The 19,186-nt window shown below is 44.6% G+C and overlaps 1 protein-coding gene across 7 annotated transcripts in view; it reads left to right on the top strand.

The window, feature by feature from the left end:
• The window catches only part of YAP1 (Yes1 associated transcriptional regulator), a 109,421-nt gene that overhangs the window by 66,843 nt on the left and 23,392 nt on the right, over positions 1 to 19,186 (top strand). For 5 of the 7 annotated variants that reach the window (XM_053900578.1, XM_053900582.1, XM_053900580.1 and 2 more), the window contains one exon: positions 5,808 to 5,927. In XM_053900578.1, the coding sequence (XP_053756553.1) occupies positions 5,808 to 5,927 (120 nt within the window). The remainder of the gene's footprint in view (positions 1 to 5,807; positions 5,928 to 19,186) is intronic. The other 2 variants (XM_053900579.1, XM_053900581.1) reach the window with 1 other exon arrangement.

The raw sequence follows: 19,186 nt of genomic DNA, 5'->3' as shown, positions 1-19,186 counted from the left end.
AGCCTGTGTAACCAGTGACTCAGTCTGTCGCTCTTGCTCTCTGTGCTTTTCATGGTTATTCTTTTTTTTTTTTTTTAATTTTTTTTTAACGTTTATTTATTTTTGAGACAGAGAGAGACAGAGCATGAATGGGGGGAGGGTCAGAGAGAGAGGGAGACACAGAATCAGAAGCAGGCTCCAGGCTCTGAGCTGTCAGCACAGAGCCCGACGCGGGGCTCGAACTCGCAGGGCTTGAACTCACGGACCGCAGGATCACGACCCGAGCCGAAGTCGGACGCTCAACCGACTGAGCCACCCAGGCGCCCCTTTCATGGTTATTCAACAGTTAGCTTATTAGTTTAGCAGAATGACTTAGAATCCTGCATTAAGGATCAAGTCACTGGATTTCTTCTAAGGACTACTTGACTAAAAATCTGTGTGTGTGTGTAGCCCAGATCTGACTATATGTCTGTATATATTTGAAGGGCAGAGGGAGAAAAAAAGAATCCCAAGCAGGCTCCATGCTCAGCATGGAGACCAATATGGGACCCGATCCCACAACTCTGGGGTCATGACTTGAGCCAAAACCAGGACTCGGACGTTCAACTGACAGGGCTACCCAGCACCCCGATATATTGTTTTCTTTCATTCACATTTAAGGTTGAAGATCTGTTTCTTGTCTGTTATCTTTTTCTGCTACTAAGGATTCAGTTGTGGTACAACACTATTTGAAGGTAATCTTTGCTCATCTACGCCTTTGCCTTTGATTAGTACCTTTCTCGGTATCCTATTTTGAACCATCTCTTTCCACGTAACATCATATTTACCCAGAATGTTAAATGAAAAATACAGATGAATATATAAAGCGTTATTTTCTTTTCTGTTTTGCATATTAGCATGCTTCTAAAATTGTACAGTAATTTTTAAAAAAAATATTTTTAATGTTTATTTTTGAGAGACAGAGCGCTTGCATGGGAGGGGGCAGAGAGGGGGACAGAGGATCTGAAGTGGGCTCCGTGCCGTCAGCACCGAGCCTGATGTGGGGCTCGAACTCACCACAAACTGCGCGATCATGACCTGAGCTGAAGTCGGCCACTTAACTGACTGAGCCCAGGCGCCCCCAGTACTTGTATGTCATATGCACCTTCCTCAAGTAGAAATAGGTGTGAGAATCGGCAGCAGTCAGTAGTTTGCACTGGGATTGTTTCTCCTCTGTACCTTCGTGTCTAAAATGAGGGCCATCAGAGGTTCAGTTTGGATTGTTGATGGTGCATAAGAGTGGTATCAGTGAGAAGTCTCCGAACTTAATTTTTGAAGTTTGCTGTTTTTAGTGAAATACTAAACATTTATTGATTTACATATAACAAATAATATTTAGATATAATAAATATGGTAAGTACTTAATGATTTAACTTGGGTATAAAGCGATAAAGTCACTATTTCCATTTTGCAAATTTAATGTATGGAAATGCATAAGCCTTGGGAAATAGGTTGTATGTCTTTGGGAAGGAGCATATTGTATGGTTTAAAAGTGGAAGCTCTCAAGTCAGAGATCTGAGTTCAGATTTTACCTTGAGCAAGTTTACGGTCAACCTTGGGTGGATGACATCTCCAAATGTCCCTGTGTTTCATCTGTGTGACCGTGTCCTTACTGGCGCTGCCGTAGCTGCCCCCAGCGGTTGTGCGTTACGCTGACAAAATTGAAAAACGCCTGTGGCCCCTAAACTTGTGAAAAGGGAGAAGTGAATTCTGATGCAGGCATGCCTCATTTTAACGTGTTGTACTTCATCAGGCTTCTCACACGCTGTGTTTGTTACAGACTGAATGTTTGTGGCCACCCTGCATCAGTCAAGTCTGTCACACGTTTTCCCGGCAGCATTTGCTCACATCGTGTCTCTGTCACATTTTGGCAGTTCTCATAATATTTCAGACTTTTTCATTACTATATTTGTTAACGGCAATTGGTAATCCGTGATCTTTGATGTTACTGTTAGAACCGTTTTAGGTGCTGTGAACCATGCACACGTAGGACGGCGAACATAATCAGTAAACCCTGTGTTGTGTCTGCCCCACTGACAGCAGTTCCCCCCTCAGCCTTCCTCTTCCCTGAGACACAGCAGTAGGGACATTGGGTCCATTAGTGCCCCTACAGTGGCCTCCCAGTGTGCAAGTGAAAGGAAGAGTCACACGTCTGTCACATTAAGTCAGAAGCTGGAGATGATCGAGCCCCGTGAGGAAGGCACGTGAAAGCTGAGACAGGCCAGTAGCCGGGACTCTTGTGCCAAATAGTCAGCCAAGTTGTGAGTGCAAAGAAGTTCTTGAAGGACCTGAAAAGTGCTTCTCCAGTGAACACATGAACAGGAAAGCCAAGCAGCCTCCACGCTGATCAGACCATTCCCAGTGTTCCTGTGAGCCACAGCCTAATCCAGAGCAAGGCTTTGACTCTCTTCAATTCCGTGAAGGCTGACAGACATGAGGAAGCTTCAGAAGAAAAGTCTGAAGCGAGTGGAGGTTGGTTCATGAGGTTTAAGGAGGGAAGGAGTCATTTCTACTTTCAAGTCTTTTATTATTTAAGAAATACATTTCACAAGGCTACAGGCAGTGGTTCTTCTGATTGAATCTGGGCAAAGTAAACTGAAAATCTCTGGCAAGTGTTTTTACCATTCTGGATGCCTTAAGAACAGTTGTGATTCATAGGAAGAAGTTAGCATCAGCATTAACGTGAGTTTGGAGGACATCGATTCCAGCCCTCAGGGATGACTCGCGGGGCCCAGAACTTCCGGGGAGGAAGTCACTGCCGACGTGGTGGACACAGCAAGAGGACTTGAATCACAAGTGGAGCCTGGAGATGGACTGACCTGCAGTTTCGGGATCAAACGTACACGGGTTGGTTCGAACGGACGAGCAAAGGAAGTGGTTTCTTGAGATGGAATCTACTCCTGGTGGAGACGCTGCGAAGACTGTTGGGATGACAACACAGGATTCAGAATAGGGCACGAACTTAGTTAATATAGCAGCAGAGGGTTTGAGAGGATGGGCTCCACTTTCGAAAGAACTTCTGCTGTGGGTAAAGTGCCATCTGACAGCCTCCTGTGCTCTAGAGAAATCGTTCATGAAAGGAAGAGTCACTTGATACAGCCAACTTCATTGTTGAGAACATTTTGAGAACTTGCCATGGCCATGCTGAGCACCCTGACCAGTCAACAGCCCTCTGCACTGAGGCAGGACCTCCACAAGCAAAAAGGGCACAACTTGCTGAAAGCTCAGCTGATGGTTGCCATTTTTTTAGCTATAAATATTTTTTAATTAAGGTATGCACATTGTTACTTTTAATAGAGATAACGCTATTTCTCACTACCGTAAACGTAACTTTACATGCACCAAGAAACCAAAAAATTCATTTGGCTCACTTTATTGTAGTGGTCTGGAATGGAGCCCACGACGTCTCTGAAATATATATGAAGCATTAAAAAGAAAAAGATCTATGTGCTGTGTCAAGAAGAGATGCCAATAATATATTTAGTGAGTAAAGTCAGTATGGGACACGTAGAGTATGACGTGTGGGTATACATGTGTTATCAAAACACATGCATGAGGAAGAAATGCAGAACATATCACAAAACTGAAAACTGAAGTTGTTTAGTTTTTTCCCTGATGAGTAGGACACAAAAAACTTAGGCTTTTTCTTTCCTTTTTTTTTTTTTTTTTAATTTACTTATTTTTGAGAGAGTGAGCAGGGCAGAGGCAGAGAGAGAGAGGGGAGAGAATCCCAAGCAGGCTCCATGCTATCCATGTGAAGCCTGGCGCCCAACACTGGGCTCAGACTCACGAATCGTGAGATCAAGACCTGGGCCAAAATCCAGAGTCGGACGCTTAACCGACTGAGCCACCCAGGCGTTCCTTAGTCTTTTTCCATTCTGCCTTTCTGTAGTTGTTAACATTAAAAAAAAGAGTTGTAAAAATAAATACACTTAGGAAGAAAAAGTTTGCTTTAAGGAGCACAAAGTACTGAATTTAATAATGTCATTTTTGTTTATAAACCTATTAATTGAAGTGTATGTACTACATGGTTTTAAGCTCATTTACAGAAGGTTCGGAATGTTCAAAGGGAGGCCCTCCATTCTTCCTCAGGTATTTACTGTGCAGGGTCTGCCGGCCTGTGCCCTAAAGGCTGGGTGAGCAGGTCACTGGCAGGACAGACAGGTCATGGCGGCTCTGTCCCGTACGTGGGAACGCAGCCTCGAAGAGAAAACTAGTGTGTGTGGTCAGGGAAGGCTGATGGGAGGGGTGACATCTGAAGGAGGAGAGCCTGGTGGCCGTTCGGTAGAAGACCCTGGAAACAGGGGGCGTGGTGAGAAGTCGGGCTCTGGAGGAGGCTCCCCAGTGGTGAAGAAGGAAGAGCTGCTGCCTCTGGAGGCTGAGTTCTTAGCGATACCGCGGTGCAGACGAGGCGGAGACAGTGCAGTGGCGCCTGCCTGCCGGGTGGAGGGGACAGGGGAGGCAGGTGTGTGTCCAGGATGGTGCTCTTGGTGGAGAGCCATAACCGGTAGAAAAGGCAGAGGTACCTGCGCGGGGGCAGGCTCGGGGACGGCGGCAGGGCCCGTTGGGGGAGGTGTCCGGAACCGTCCCGCGACTGCTGCCGACTTATCCCTCTCTCGGCTGCTCAGGAACTTGGAATGTCAAAAGCGATTTGCCACCGGGCCCTCTTCCCAAGAAAAGGTGGAGCCCAGCCATCGGGGTTCATTTGTGGAGGTTCTGCCTTCCCAGTAGTGGCGTCGAGCCCACCCGACAGTGACTGCCGCTGAGAAAAGCAGTTGGGTCTGTCGCGTTCACCGAGGTTACTTCCCACTCGCCTGCTGGTAGACACCGGCCCCGCCAGCAAGCTGCAGCCCTGGACGCGGCTGGCGCTGGGTGCCCCAAGCCGGTGGGCGGGGCGGGGGGGGCCGTTTAGGAGTGCGTGTGACCCCATCAGTGCCCGGTATCAGACACGAAGCCAACTGGCCTGTGGCCGTGGGCGGGGGGGATGCGCAGAGCCCCCTCAGGGTCACTCCTAGGGCTGGCCGGCACCTGCCAGGGCTGGTACGTGGAGGAAAAGAGGACTCGGGCCGTGCGGGGTGGAGTGAGCTGTGTGATGTGGTAGCACGCGGAGCCCTGTCGTGGTTCAGTGTTGCCGCTGGAGTGGGGTCCGCGCCGCTGCCGTGGGGGTTCGGGGAGCGCACACGCACCATCCACTTGGAATGGCCCTCGGTTCCGCCGATCTGCACCTGTACCTCGCGGAATTCCAGCCAGCGCTCTGACTCCTGTCTCCACCTGACTCGCCTCCCCGGATCCTGGGGTAGGCGCGCAGGTGGGCCCAGAGGTACCCGGAACTCACAGGTCTGCCCTGGGCCCCCCTCTTCCTGCTGCAGCCCTCACAGCCCAGCCGTCCGGTAGCTTCCTCCCCCCAGGAAGGTGCAGGAATCTCCCAGCTCCCTTCCCGGGTGCTGCTCCCTCTCTCCATAGCTTTCAGATGGGGGACCCTGCCCCCTTCTTCGCCCACCTCCCCCAGCCACTTCTGGGTTGCTGAAATGGCACCTTTTCCTGACACCTGTGGACTGCAGTGCCCCTCGCCGAAGAGCCTTGTAGTCATTTATTAATTAGTAGTTTGTATAAAGAAGTGGAGACGGGTCAGGAATCGGGATACAGGTTTCCTTTTCTCCTCTGAACATATGCTCAATTCTGTGACGTTTTGTTTTTAAATATGCACTCCCCCCACCCCCCCCTTGTTTTTTTGTTTCTACCAAGTAAAAACCAACGGTGATTTTTTTTTTTTCTTTCTGTATTTATAGGTCCTCTGCCTGACGGATGGGAACAAGCCATGACTCAGGATGGAGAAATCTACTATATAAACCATAAGAACAAGACCACCTCTTGGCTAGACCCGAGGCTTGACCCTCGTTTTGGTAAAGGTTCAACTCAAAACCTTTTTTAGATATTTTTGATAACTGTGTGTGTGTGTGTGTGTGTGTGTGTGTGTGAATTTGGGAACAGCCCCTGAAATAAAATTGCGTTGCTTTCTAGTATTGAACAGGAGGACTGCCCAGCCAGCTTTTCCAGTCCTGCTTTTATACCTCCTTACATATGTTCACTCTGCACCTGACACATGCAGGCGTGAGTCTGCTCTGCAGCCTGGGCGCCTGGGCTGGGGGTGGGGTGGGACGGCTTGTGGCAGCTCACTAACCAGAGTCCTGCTCCTTTCACCCTTTGAGCGACGCAGTGAATGTGCGTAAAACGGTCTTTGTAACTGCAGTGCTAGTCAGGCTGCCACGCTGCTCTAGGGCCTGGGATGCCGGCTTTGGTCCTGACCCAGTGTCTGCCTCTGTGCACCTGAGCGAGGAGTGGCCTGTGCTGGAGGCCGTCTGGTTTTCTGTCTCCACTGGGCTGGAGCTGTCACCCTGGGGAGGCGCCAGTGAAGGCATTTTCTCTGTTCTTCTTCCTCTGACTGGCTTTCTTTTTTTAAAGGAAGGTTCCTTAGTTTTTTATTCGGGAAACAAAAAAGCAAAGGCGTATTCCCTTCTAAATCACCCTCTGCACAAAGGAACACGCCCCTCCCAAATGCACACGTTCACATTCTGATAATCATATACACCCTCTTTAGTGCCTTTTTATCCCGTGTTTTTCCGCTGTTCTGTTATTTCAGTGGGGTTTCTGAGACACTCTCCCAAAGCCACGGAAAACTGAATCTAAAAAGGAGCAAAGCCTCGTGGTTTTGAAGTTTGCATTTTGGACTGGATACAGCTAAATGAAAACAACGTGCAGATCATCGAGTAGGTCAGACTGAGGAGTGTGGGGCTTTTGAAGCTCTACGGGGTTGACCTAACAACGACTGTGGGGACTCTTACGGGAAGGAGGAATTAACTCTGTGAATGCCTTCAAAACACAGTCCTGGGGGGAAAAGAAACTCTGCCCAGAGCTTCTTGGGTAAAATTACTTCCCTCTCAGAGACATTGTGAATGGTTTGGCTGTGTCTGTATGTATGCCTTCAGAAACCTGCAACATCTGGGTTTCCCCCAAGCTGACTGGTCATTAGTGGGCTAGTTGGGACCCCCTGTTCACACGAAGCCAAGGTGGATCGGAGAACAGACCGTCCTTTTGACGGATAGCCGGTTTGGCTTAAATGTTAGACTTTTGAGCTTCAAAGTCTGTTTGGGTGTTAAAAAAGTAATGTGGCGTGTTAATAATTTGCAACTTCAGATTTTATTTAATACTTCAGTAAGCCTTGTGGTTGAAATAGGAAACCAAGTAAGGTAGAGAATTTTAATAAATGTTGCCATTTGTACGGACTGGAGCGATAACAGCCATGTTTCCTTAAGTCATATTTAATGAAATGGATTCAGCTTGTCCACATTTTGGAGATTTTTTTTTTAAGTGGTCTGTGGTTCCCCCCCCCCCCCCCCCCAAACATAAGGTTATGAAAGATGATAATTAACTCTTGGCTAACTCCAGAAATCAGGAATTGGGACAAAGTTGTTGTTGTTTTTGTTTTTGCTTTGTTTTTTTCTGTAAGTGCTTTGAGTTAAAATAGTGAAATAAAGCAACTTGACCGTGACCCTAGGTAGATCCATTAATTACGCACAGAGCTTGGTCTTTTGTTTTCAGTAAGGAAGAGTACTGAAAACAATTCTCTCACCCTGCCTTCTGCACATGCATACGCACATTCAATTGCATATTCCAAAGAAAAGTTCCATAAAATTCTCTTACTGCCCATAGTTTCCCTGTTTGGGCCCACTGTGTGTGTGTCTTCCAGACAGGCTTGATAACCTGCCAAAGCTTTTTATTTTGTGGCCTGACTTTTAATCTGTTCCAGACCTTTTCAATCAGAGCCCCAGTGTAACAGGGGGGCGGGGGCTTCTCCAGGCTGGGGCTCTGGCGGTTAGAGCCAGGCTGCTGAGTGCAGGGGTGCTCATGAAGTCTGAGGTTCGAGGCAGGAGAGGGTTTTATCTCTGCCAGAAAAATACAGATTGTCCGCTTTCTGACCCTTTGAGCTGTGCACATACAACAAACGATGGGTTCTTGTTTTCGTGGTTGTGAGGTTGCTTTCCTGTACTCCCCAAATCTGTATTATTTACCTGTGTTTAGCTTGGTTCAAGTTAATCTTCTCTTGTGATGTTGTGGAATAGAAGGTTCCACCTCTGTGTAAGCTGTGTGAGCTTGACGTCCCTTCCCTTCTTCAGACACCAGCCTCTTAACATTTTAGAATCCTGTGTCCGTCCTCCTTCCTGCAGAAAGTTAATAAATTATCCATATGATTTTAGGAAATTAAAGAGTAATTTGTGGATTGCTTTTCTTTCATCCGATTTTCTTGTTTAACATTTAAAAACTATACATTTTTGACATTTACGTTATTTTAGAGAATTTACTAGTAATTTGTAACAAATCATGAAGTGACATCACTGACAATAAGGATTCCCTGATACTTATTGGCTTTGAGAAAAGAAGGGGTTTTGTTTGTTTTTAAGGATTCCTGTTAGGAATTTTGAATTAATCCAATTAGGAATTGGTGCCTGAATATTATGTAGGCTGTTACATTACTTCATATAATGACTCTTTCCTGGAGATTTTAAATATGTAAATGTATTGTAAACGTGAAGAGTCTCAAGTTTTAAACATTTCCTTGTTATGTAATGGTCCTATGAATAGTGTCTGGTAAAAGCCCTAATGAAAACACACAAAAATATCATTTCTTTTTAGAATGAAAGATCTCCAAAACACTAATAATCAGTGGACTCATCTTTTGTGTCATGTTACTGTCCTTACTGTTTATATAAAAGGGCATATTAAATAATGTTAGCAATTTGTGTTTCTGGAAATAAGTGCTGATGGTACCACTGGAAAAAAACATGTTTGGTGTAAATGGAATATTGGAACCAGAGATTTGGGCTAAAAAATATATCTTTTGAGTCTTAAACGATGTAATGAACAATCTGGTGTGGCAAAAACAGAATAGTCTTTAATTCCTAACAGTTCTGTGCATAGAAATTCTGTGCACAGAAATGTCAAAGGTAATCAAAACCCAGATGTTGATTTTGGTTCTTTGTTTCAGTTTCCCAAAACTTGGTGTGTGTGTGTGTGTGTGTGTGTGTGTGTGAGAGTGAGAGAGAGGGAATTTCCTAAAACAAAGATAACTAAAATGAAAAAAGGAAGAATAGATAATTTATTAAGACTCATAGCCAAAGTGAAGCACATATTTCTTTTTTATTTATTTTATTTTTTTTTTAATGTTTTATTTATTTTTGAGACCGAGAGAGAGAGAGCATGAGCAGGGAAGGGGCAGAGAGGGAGGGAGACAGAGAATCTGAGCAGGCTCCAGGCTCTGAGCTGTCAGCACAGAGCCGGACATGGGGCTCGAACTCACAAGCCACGAGATCATGACCTGAGCCGAAGTCGGACGCTTAACCGACTGAGCCACCGAGGCACCCCAAGCACATATTTCTTAATCAAGGTTAAATCTTTGCATCAATAGTGAGAGGTTTATTAAAAATTTTAACTTTTTAGATATACATTAACCTTTTCTTTTTAACACCAAATATTCTCGATAGCTGTTGTAATAAGTGAAGTAGTACTTTACTTTTGATGAAAATGTACCTAATGACCAACTGAATACCTAAGTCTGCTCTAGTGGACACAGGAAAATGCACTGAAGGCTGTGGACACTGAACTGTACCTCCGTGAATGGAGTCTTGGGTGGATAGAATGTCAACATCTAACCGTTTGAACTTTACTAAAACAAGTGTCTGGATAATCATGTGTTAAAGTATTTTTTTTCCTTACACTCTTTTAAATCTTTCCTGGTGATCCCAAATTGTGCATACTGGGTTGTAGACTGCATTATTCACTCCTTAGGAGAGAGGGAAAAAGATAATTCATTGTATTTTAGGTAAGAAGAACTGTTGCTAATGAAAAAATTTTAATGGATAAACCTCCCAAAATTTGGCCCTGGAAAGAAATGTATAATGCCTCTAACCCGCATTTGTCAAGATGTCAAGGCGGTGTCAAGGGCGGTGAAAAGTGGTATTCTGGGGCTGGGGGCGCTCAGCATCCCTGGCCCTCACTCACCAGTGCCACTCAGTCGCTGTTGACTCCCCACACCAACACATAGGTGCTTAAAAAAAAATAATGGGGGAAGACATACGAAGAATTGCTCAAAATAGGTGTTCCTCTGAGACGTAGGGAAACTGTGACCTGTCCAAGGTTCTATAGTTCTGTGACAGAACTGGAATCTGAACTTGATCTTTTCAGACCTAGAAGTGTTTTGAAATTTAGATTTCATGCAGTTACTGTTTTAGAAACACCCCTAATTCATCAACACTGAAACATGGACATTTCAGAGGGAAGAAGGTGACAATGGTTAATGCATTTCTATTGTGACTCACCTTGAGGAAATTACTCGGAGGTTTCCAGTTACAGAAGAGATGGCCTGATGGCAGCGGAGTGTGAAGCCGTCCGGATGGATTATCGTGCCACCTCCATCATGTTCTTAAGAGCCTGTCTTCCAGCCTGTTTTGACCTTTCCCTAGAGTAGGAGCTTAGCAGTTGGTTCTATTTAAGGAAGGTTCTAATGACCAGAAAGTATGTGTCCCTTTATTACCTAGAAATTTACTTCCTGTCAGATTTGTGAATACAGTTCAATCCCAGAAGCATTCTCTGTCCTACTGTGGCTTGTCCTTTTTTTTTTTTTTTCGTGCACTAAGAGTTCTGGGATCTCAACCAGGTCGCTCCCCTTCTCTGGACACCGTTTTACTGCTGACTCTTTAAATGTAACACGCAAGGTAGTCTTTTTTTATGTGTGCGTTTTCCACTGAGAAAGATAATTAGGGTGTGTCTCAACTTTTATATGCCTTCCAAACATCCTGTTTTCACATCCACAGAAGGTAGCTAGCCTCCCGCTTACTGTGTAGTGGTTATTCCGTAATGTGCTGAGTTCAAGTGAGCTCTGATGCAGAAGATGTTACCTGCTCAATCGGGAATCGAGCTCTGAGCTTTTCTGGTACCACAGACTAACCCAACTCACTCAGAACAGTACCTGACTTCTCTTGACTTACATGTGATGAGATTATACTGGATGCTTTTTGAGGATTATTTCTGGCACTTAATTAAAATTTAATAAAGGATGCTAGATTGTGGATTCTTCAGTGACTGCTTTGGACCCTTGCTTAAGGCTACTCCCCAGCAGCCTTATGGACTCGAGCCCATGAGGTTTCAGAGACACTTTTGGACTTTTTATTGCATCATCTCAGTTTAGCCCTTGGCCCTCCGGTCACAGCTGGGAAGTACTTTTGAAGAGGAGACAGAGAAATCTTTCAGCCCTTAACCTAAAGACGAGCCTGATCCCGTGGTGCGTATGCCCAGGAAACAGACCTGATGGGGGGGGCCGTTCTGCGTCGAACAGTTTGGTCCTCACTCAGTCTCTGGATGCAGAGGAGTTTAAAGATGCTTACATTAGCAGGGTTCAGCTTGGCTGCCTTAAAGATGGTGCATCTTTGGTATGCTTTGTTTCTAAAATGGAGAACTCCTGTAAAGCTGCTCTGATCAAGGCAAAAGCCTGATGGAAGCTGATGTGAAGTAATATCCCAGGCTGTGTACGTAGTGAAGTCTGACTTAAAACACAGTTCGAGATTGTTAGCAATTATTACCCTTATTTTATGCTTTTTTTAACTTAAGTAAGCACTTAGTGAAATGAATATCTATTTTTTGAAATGAGTGTTCTAACGCCGAAGATTATAGAATATCAAAATAATTTCAGTACCGGAGGTTTGCTGTTTTATTTGTGTACGTGTGGTTTGTTTTATCATGTTTGGTTTTTGCTTTTTAATGTTACATTCAGGAGGATGGTGCCCAAAAACTTGATCCCTGATGATAAAAGCAGTCTCACCAAGGGTGAGCACACGTAGTTTGTATTTGATGGTGGTTTACGGATGCAGTCACATAGTGAAGAAACATCTTTTTTTTTACGGGAGTTATCCATGTGGAATTTTTAAAACTTAAAATCTTTAAAAAAAAAAAAAGTTTTCCTTTTAATGTTTACTCATTTTTTGAGAGCTAGAGAGACAGCTTCAGTGGAGGAGGGGCAGAGAGAGAGAGGCAGACGCAGAATCCGAAGCAGGCTCCAGGCTTCGAGCTGTCGGCACAGAGCCCAGTGCAAGGCTCAACTCACGAACCGTGAGATCACGACACAAGCTGAAGTCAAACGTTTAACCGACTGAGCCACCCAGGAGCCCCTTTCATGCCAGTCTCTTGGTAGATGTTTGAAAGAAGTTGAATTGACCTAAATAATGGCTTGTTGTCAGTATTTTTTAAACAGTTTAAAGATTTAAAGTCTTAAACCCAGTTTTGGGGGCCTGTGGGTTGATGTTTGGGAAAGGAGCAAAGTACAGAGTGTGAGAGGGAGGGACTGAGGGATGAGGGACTCCCCACCCGCTGCCTGTGATGAGACCTGAGCCCTGGGACTCAGAGCCTGCAGCCAAGCCCTGGAGCTGGGGCCTGGAGCCAGGGTCTGGAGGAGGTGAGCTGCTGTCACCTAAAAAAAACCACAGTGAGATGCCGGCTGGTAGCCAGTCAGACTGCTAAAATCAAGGACAGACTGTGCAAGAGTTGACCGGAATAGGGAGAAGTTGGAACCCTCACTCGGTGCTGAGGGGACTGAAAACTGATACAGCCGTTTGGGAAAACGGTGTTGGCAGATCCTTGAGTTGGACACACAGTCGCACTAGGGCCTCGCAGGTCCTTTCCTAGGTGTTTATGCAAAAGAAGTGGAAACCGTGCATCTGCACAGACACCTGAACACGAGTACTCAGCAGAGTCCTTCACAGCAGCCAAGAGGTGGAAATGACACAGGGACCCATCAGTTGATGAACGGATGGAAAGGGTGCTACATCCCATGGTGGAATATTACTTGGCAACAAAAAGACCGGAGATGCTGGTACATACTGCAAAGATGGCTGAATCTTGATACGTGCAAGTTCACGTGAAACCCGCCAGTCCCAGAAGGCCACGTACTGTTTTACTCTGTTGACCCGTTCTGTCCAGGATCAGCACATCTACAGATGGGAATCTGTCACTGTCTCCCGGAGTTGGGGGCACGGGAAGTGTAGTGCTGAGGATACCCAGTCTCTTTCAGGGGATGAAAATGTTCTGAAATTGGTGATGGCTACACAATTCTGTGAATCTTTACAAACTGTTAAAAGGGTGACATAAGTCAGTAAAACTTATTTTTTAAGATTTTATTTTTTTTTAAGTCTACTTATTTTTGAGAGAGAGACAGCATGAGCAGGGGAGGGGCAGAGAGAGAGGGAGAGGGTCATTCCCAAGCAGGCTTGGAGCTGTCGGCCCAGAGCCCTACACCAGGCTCAAGCTCGTGAACTGTGAGATCCTGACTTGAGCCAAAACCAAGTCAGACACTTAACCGACTGAGCCACCCAGGCCCCCGAGATTTTATTTTTAAGTAATCTCTACACCCAACATGGGGCTGGAACCCATAATCCCAAGGTCAAGAGTTGGTCGCTCTACCGACTGAGCCATCCAGGCACCCCAGTAAAGCTTACTTTTTAAGAAATCATTCCTGGCACAGCACTGCCATTTGAGTACATAGCTTAATCAAGAGCATTCATTTCTTTTAACAAGTCTATTATTTTATAGTCTTGAGTATCCTTGTAGGTATGTGCAAAACCTAAAATTTGTTTTTAAATGTTAAGAACAGACTAATATGCAGGCATGCAGTGTCTGAGACTTGATAAAATATTAGACAAAGTAAAACGTGCCTTCTGGAGTCATGAGGGACTGGGTGTAAGTTAACGTTTTTAAAAGTTCAGACACTGGTTCCAATTTTAAATTTATGCTTAATGAAGGCATCACTAGGACTGAATGTATTTTCCCAAAGTTTATGGTTGTCAGTTCTGTAACACTTTGTAATATTTCGAGATTGAGGTTAGCAATTATGAAGTCTTAAAAACATTCTGAAATTTGAAAATGCAGGTCCTGAAGATGAAGTCTGGGAAGAGACCCGCCAGGGGCATGGCCTCCTGTGTGTTGAGAAGGTGGTGTCTTTCCAGTAATTGCTGAGACCATAGCTTGCTACCATAAAGCTGACAGGACTGATTGGTTAAGTGAAACTTGAAACAGTTACTGTTTCATAGTCCAAGCTGCACAGACTCTGAATTTTAAAATACAGAATATTTTTTTAAAATCCTGTCATATTTCTTAAGGCCTTTTTTTTCTCTTTACCTTCTAGAAATGTTATTAAAAGTGGAGGAGACCTTGGGATTTCAGTAGTTGATCACGGAGAGAAGAACTTCGCACTGCTGTTCTGTGTGGTTTTTTTTTTTAGCCGCCCTGCCCCCTTTTCCTGGGAAACAAAGCCTGTTTTGTTTCTCCCCTGCTTGTGAGGTCTCTGCCAGGCCCTTGTGGGTGCGCTGCTCTGCTTTGTTGAAATGCGTGAGATACTGAGAAGGTAAAGAGCAGGATGCTTCTGGAGGGAATCATTCCAGCTTCCGTAGATCAGCGGGGTTGTTTGAGTTGGTCACTGAAATACGCTCTTCATAGGGAAAGCTTGTAGCACTGTTTGTACCCACAGGTAACAGCATTTGGGCAGACACAATTAAGTCCTCACCACTGTCAGCCAGAGAGACCATATCTGTTGCTAGTTTTGTGCAAACTTCGGTTCAGTTCTGCAGAGTTGTTTTTCCTTCATCTTTGGCTCTCCTGTTTCTCCCTTTATGTGGGTTTTGAATAGTTAAATAAGCTTAGATCTGAAAAAGATCCTACCAACCAATTCAGGAGCCTTCAGCAGCCCTCACTGTCCTTGATGATCACCGCTAACAGTATTTAATTCTGGAAAACTGAAGGGAAGCACAGGATCCTTCCCTCTTTATTTTCAAGCAATTTGTTATTGTCCATTTTCACAACAGTACATATTTATATTAACTTGTTAAATGTTGTGTTTCTTAAAAGTCCAGTGGGGAAAGCTGAATTTTCAGATGCTTCTTACTAGATGAAATATGTAAGTGTATAGCTCGAGAGTCAGTTTTGCAATCAGTCAAGTTATTAATGGGCTATTTTGTAGCAGTTTCTTGTTTAAATTATTTAATTGCTTGGAACCAAAAACATATTTTCCCCAATAGCTGTTTGTTCTAAGTTGCACTTTATGAGGTGTTCACTGCATGTGATAGGTTCTCAGATCATCCCCTCAACTCCTCCACACTGAAATAGCAAATGTATAGAACATTTCTGAGGGGAATATATCGAGTACTGAGTATTGTACTGGAATGCCAGGAGTGTGTTTCACTAAAGGAGAAGGATGTCTCAGGGTTGAGTTGAGACTCCACTACCCAATTTTTCCACTTAGATCTCACTGGAAAGATAAATATTCATATCTCTGAATTGTAGTGTACTGACAAACCGGGAGTGGCCTGGTAAAGTGGGAGAAGGCAGAGGGCAGCATAATTATCTGTAGGACTAGGAATCTTAAAGTTTAGGAAGTGCCCCAGGGAAGGAACAAGGTAGCATTTATGCAGCACCTCTTGTCCCCAGGGCCAGAGTGTGTGCTCTGCATAGATTAATCTCCACAGTGTCTCCGAAAGGGACATACAGTATCCCCAGACACAGTTGAAGAAGCTGAGGATTAGAGGAATGACTGAATTGTGGGGTTGGTTTGACTACAAAGGCAATGTGTTTGGTATTGTGACAATACCTGTTGGTGACAAGTAGATGTAAGCAGTTGTATTAAATGAGATTGTTGATTCCAGACTTAAACGTGTTTGGAAGCATAACGGTGTCCTGAATAGCCTATGATTTAAATGGAAATCACAATACAGATTGTGGCAGATCTTAGCACTTAAAATTTCGGGCTTATTTTTTTGTATCCATTCCCCTACAAAACACTAAACTACAACCGTGATTATGAAACTTTAAGCCATTTATTCTTTCTAAAGACAGATCATAAATAAATGTGATTTTTGTTGGGCAGTATAAGACAACTAATCCGGCTTTGAACAGCATGGTCCTGTTTTGACGTCCCGTCTCTGCTCTGCCAGACAGAATACCAAAAAAAGATCACCAGAAAGACATGACTAGGGTCACAAATTGGGGAAAATAATCTCTGTGGGTCAGAAGGTAAAATCCACATAATACAGTGAGCAAGGGCAGGCAGGTTTAGGGGCCTCGGGTCCTGAGGATGTCAGGAGCTCAGAGTGTTACGGACAAGGGAGACAGGACAGCTGTGGGCCTGGCCTAGTCCAAGAGCGAGGACTCACCACGCATCAAGTACAAATCTCAGCAATCCGTACACAGACCCTGTTCTTTTAACTACAGTGCAGTTAAATTAGATTCCTATGGGGCGCCTAGGCTCACTAGGTTTAGCGTCCACTAGGTTTAGCGTCCGTCTTCAGCTCAGGTCATGATCTCGGGGCTTGTGAGTTCAAGCCCCGCCTCAGGCTCTGTGCCGACAGCTCAGAGCCTGGAGCCTGCGTCAGATTCTGTGTCTCCCTCGCTCTCTTCCCCTACCCCCCTTCTCAAAAATAAATGAACGTGTTAAAAAAAAAAAAAAAATAGTCCCGATAAAAAAAGTCAGCTTCGAAAAATGTATATGGTGTGCCCTCCCAGCCATTAACACATACCATTAATGTTGGGATTAAAATTGTGGCATCTGGTATAAGATTAATGAATAGAAAGTCCAGAAGCAACGTAATGTGGCAATTTAGTCTGATAAAGATGTCTTTGGGGGAAGGATATACTTTATGTGGGTGGTGGTGGGCAAATAGGCATGAAAATATAAAATTAGATTTATTCACTCCATATTCCAGGATAAATTCCAAGTGGAGTGGATTGAATTGCCAAATAAATACATAAAAAGAAAGTGAATAGCTTTTGAATTAAAAAGTTGATGAATTGCTTTGTCATCAGGGAGTGGGGAAAACATAGCCCAAATTTCGAAAAGACTGATAAATTTGACTGCTTAAAAAATACAATTATATGGAAAAAGCAAACTAAAAAGAGAGATGGTAAACTGAGGGAGATTATTTGTAACATATATGTGACCACAGCTGTCTCCCCCTCATATATAAAGATTATCTAAAATAGAGAACGTAGGGGCGCCTGGGTGGCGCAGTCGGTTAAGTGTCCGACTTCAGCCAGGTCACGATCTCGCGGTCCGTGAGTTCGAGCCCCGCGTCGGGCTCTGGGCTGATGGCTCGGAGCCTGGAGCCTGTTTCTGATTCTGTGTCTCCCTCTCTCTCTGCCCCTCCCCCGTTCATGCTCTGTCTCTCTCTGTCCCAAAAATAAATAAAAAACGTTGAAAAAAAAATTTTTTTAAATAAAATAAAGTAGAGAACGTAAAGAAAGACTAGCAAGTCTCTTGGAAAAGGTACAGACACAATTGGCATGAAAAATGCAAATGGCCCTTTAAAATAGGGAAATTGATCAAAGTTTTGAAATAAAACGTAGCAAAGTAAAATTACATTGACCAACCATTTCTCACTTTCCAGATTGGCAGAAGTCCAAAAGTTTGGCAAGGATTTCATGGGGAAAAAAGACTGTCCTACATCACTGGTAGGGATACAGCCAGGTACAACCCTGGTGTGGGAGGGAAGACGCAGGGAGACTTGGCAAAAGTACTCACTTTCAACGTGAAGTCAGCCACCTCTCCCAGCTAGGGCTCCACCCCAAGATACAGTAACAAAGAGACAAAATAATGTGCGTATGAGCTTATTCTAGGATAGTGAAAACTTAACAGGAAGTTGGTTGAACGGGATACTAATAAGCTATTTTAAAAAGAAAATGAGAGAAAACCCCCCTATATCCTGCTTTGGAGTGGTCCCAGGGATATGTTGTTGTGAGTAAATAACAAAAAAGGCGAGGTGGAGACGAGTAGAAAAGTAGCCTTAGTGTATGTGCCGCCCTGTGTCTACGAAGCGTGCGTGTGGTTGCGTGGATTTTGCAAACACTGGTGACTGTTGGCTGTGAGCTGGTCAGGGTGGGGGAAGTAAGGCAGGTTTCTCCAGTTCAAGAGCACGGTGTCCCAAGCGAATCTGTAAATTGAGTTGGTGGCCATGTGACAGGGAGAGGGACTCTTAGGTAACTAACCCACAGTGATGTGACCGTATGTACCTAATGAATGTTTTGAGTCAACAGTGACAAATTAGAAACTTGTAATAATCATTTTGTTGGGCATACGTTTAACAGTCTGGAGAGGGCAATACCTACTAATGTTGTTAGAACCAGGTTTTTCAGCATAAGAGAAAATGCTTAGAAGATCAAAGAATCCAAGTAAACACCCCGAATGGTAGGTACTGAGATTACGTCTGGATGAAAGGCTATGATGTTTGCTTCAGAATAATCGGGGAGAGGGGCGCCTGGGTGGCGCAGTCGGTTAAGCGTCCGACTTCAGCCAGGTCACGATCTCGCGGTCCGTGAGTTCGAGCCCCGCGTCAGGCTCTGGGCTGATGGCTCGGAGCCTGGAGCCTGTTTCCGATTCTGTGTCTCCCTCTCTCTCTGCCCCTCCCCCGTTCATGCTCTGTCTCTCTCTGTCCCAAAAATAAATAAATAAAAAAAAAAGAATAATCGGGGAGACAGCAGGATAGAAGGGACTCCACGTGCATGGATTAGGATGCTGCCTGATGAGCACGTGAAGATCTGTCATCTGTGTTTTTTCTACTTCTCTCTCTGTGGAAATTATTTGGAAACTTTGAAACCTGTTCGGAAGCATTGCAGTGTAGTAAATAGCTCATGAGTTAGATGGAAATCTCAGTAGAAACTACAAGTATTGGGAATGGAACAGTCATAAATTACACTATTTGAAGATGTAGGACACTCGGGAAAAGCATGACTTAAGGGTACATTTGTTGATTTAAATCCTCCAAGAAAAGATTTAAACTAAACGACTTCAAGTCAAGAAGTTAGGAAAAGAACTGGAGAAAGCCTGGAGAGAAAAGGCGGGAGCCTCATCACCTGCACACTGCCCACCCAGTAGGCCGGACTGAACGAGGCCGTTGTGCATGAGTTTGGCCTGTAACGGTCTTTCCTGCGATGTCCTCAGCTCCGTATCAACACACGTGGTGCCACAGCAGAGGTGGCCAGTCTTCGGTGGAATTCGCTCGAGTTACACATTGTCTGTCTTCACTACTTACATTTCTGCCTCAGTGAATACTCAACTCGAGTTTTTTTCAGCACTGACCTT

This window comes from Panthera pardus, unplaced genomic scaffold (assembly GCF_024362965.1).
Source record: "Panthera pardus isolate Hobbes unplaced genomic scaffold, ASM2436296v1 HiC_scaffold_12, whole genome shotgun sequence".
NCBI lineage: Eukaryota > Metazoa > Chordata > Mammalia > Carnivora > Felidae > Panthera > Panthera pardus.
Note: the sequence above shows the minus strand (reverse complement) of the source record. Positions and strands in the feature narration are given on the sequence as shown.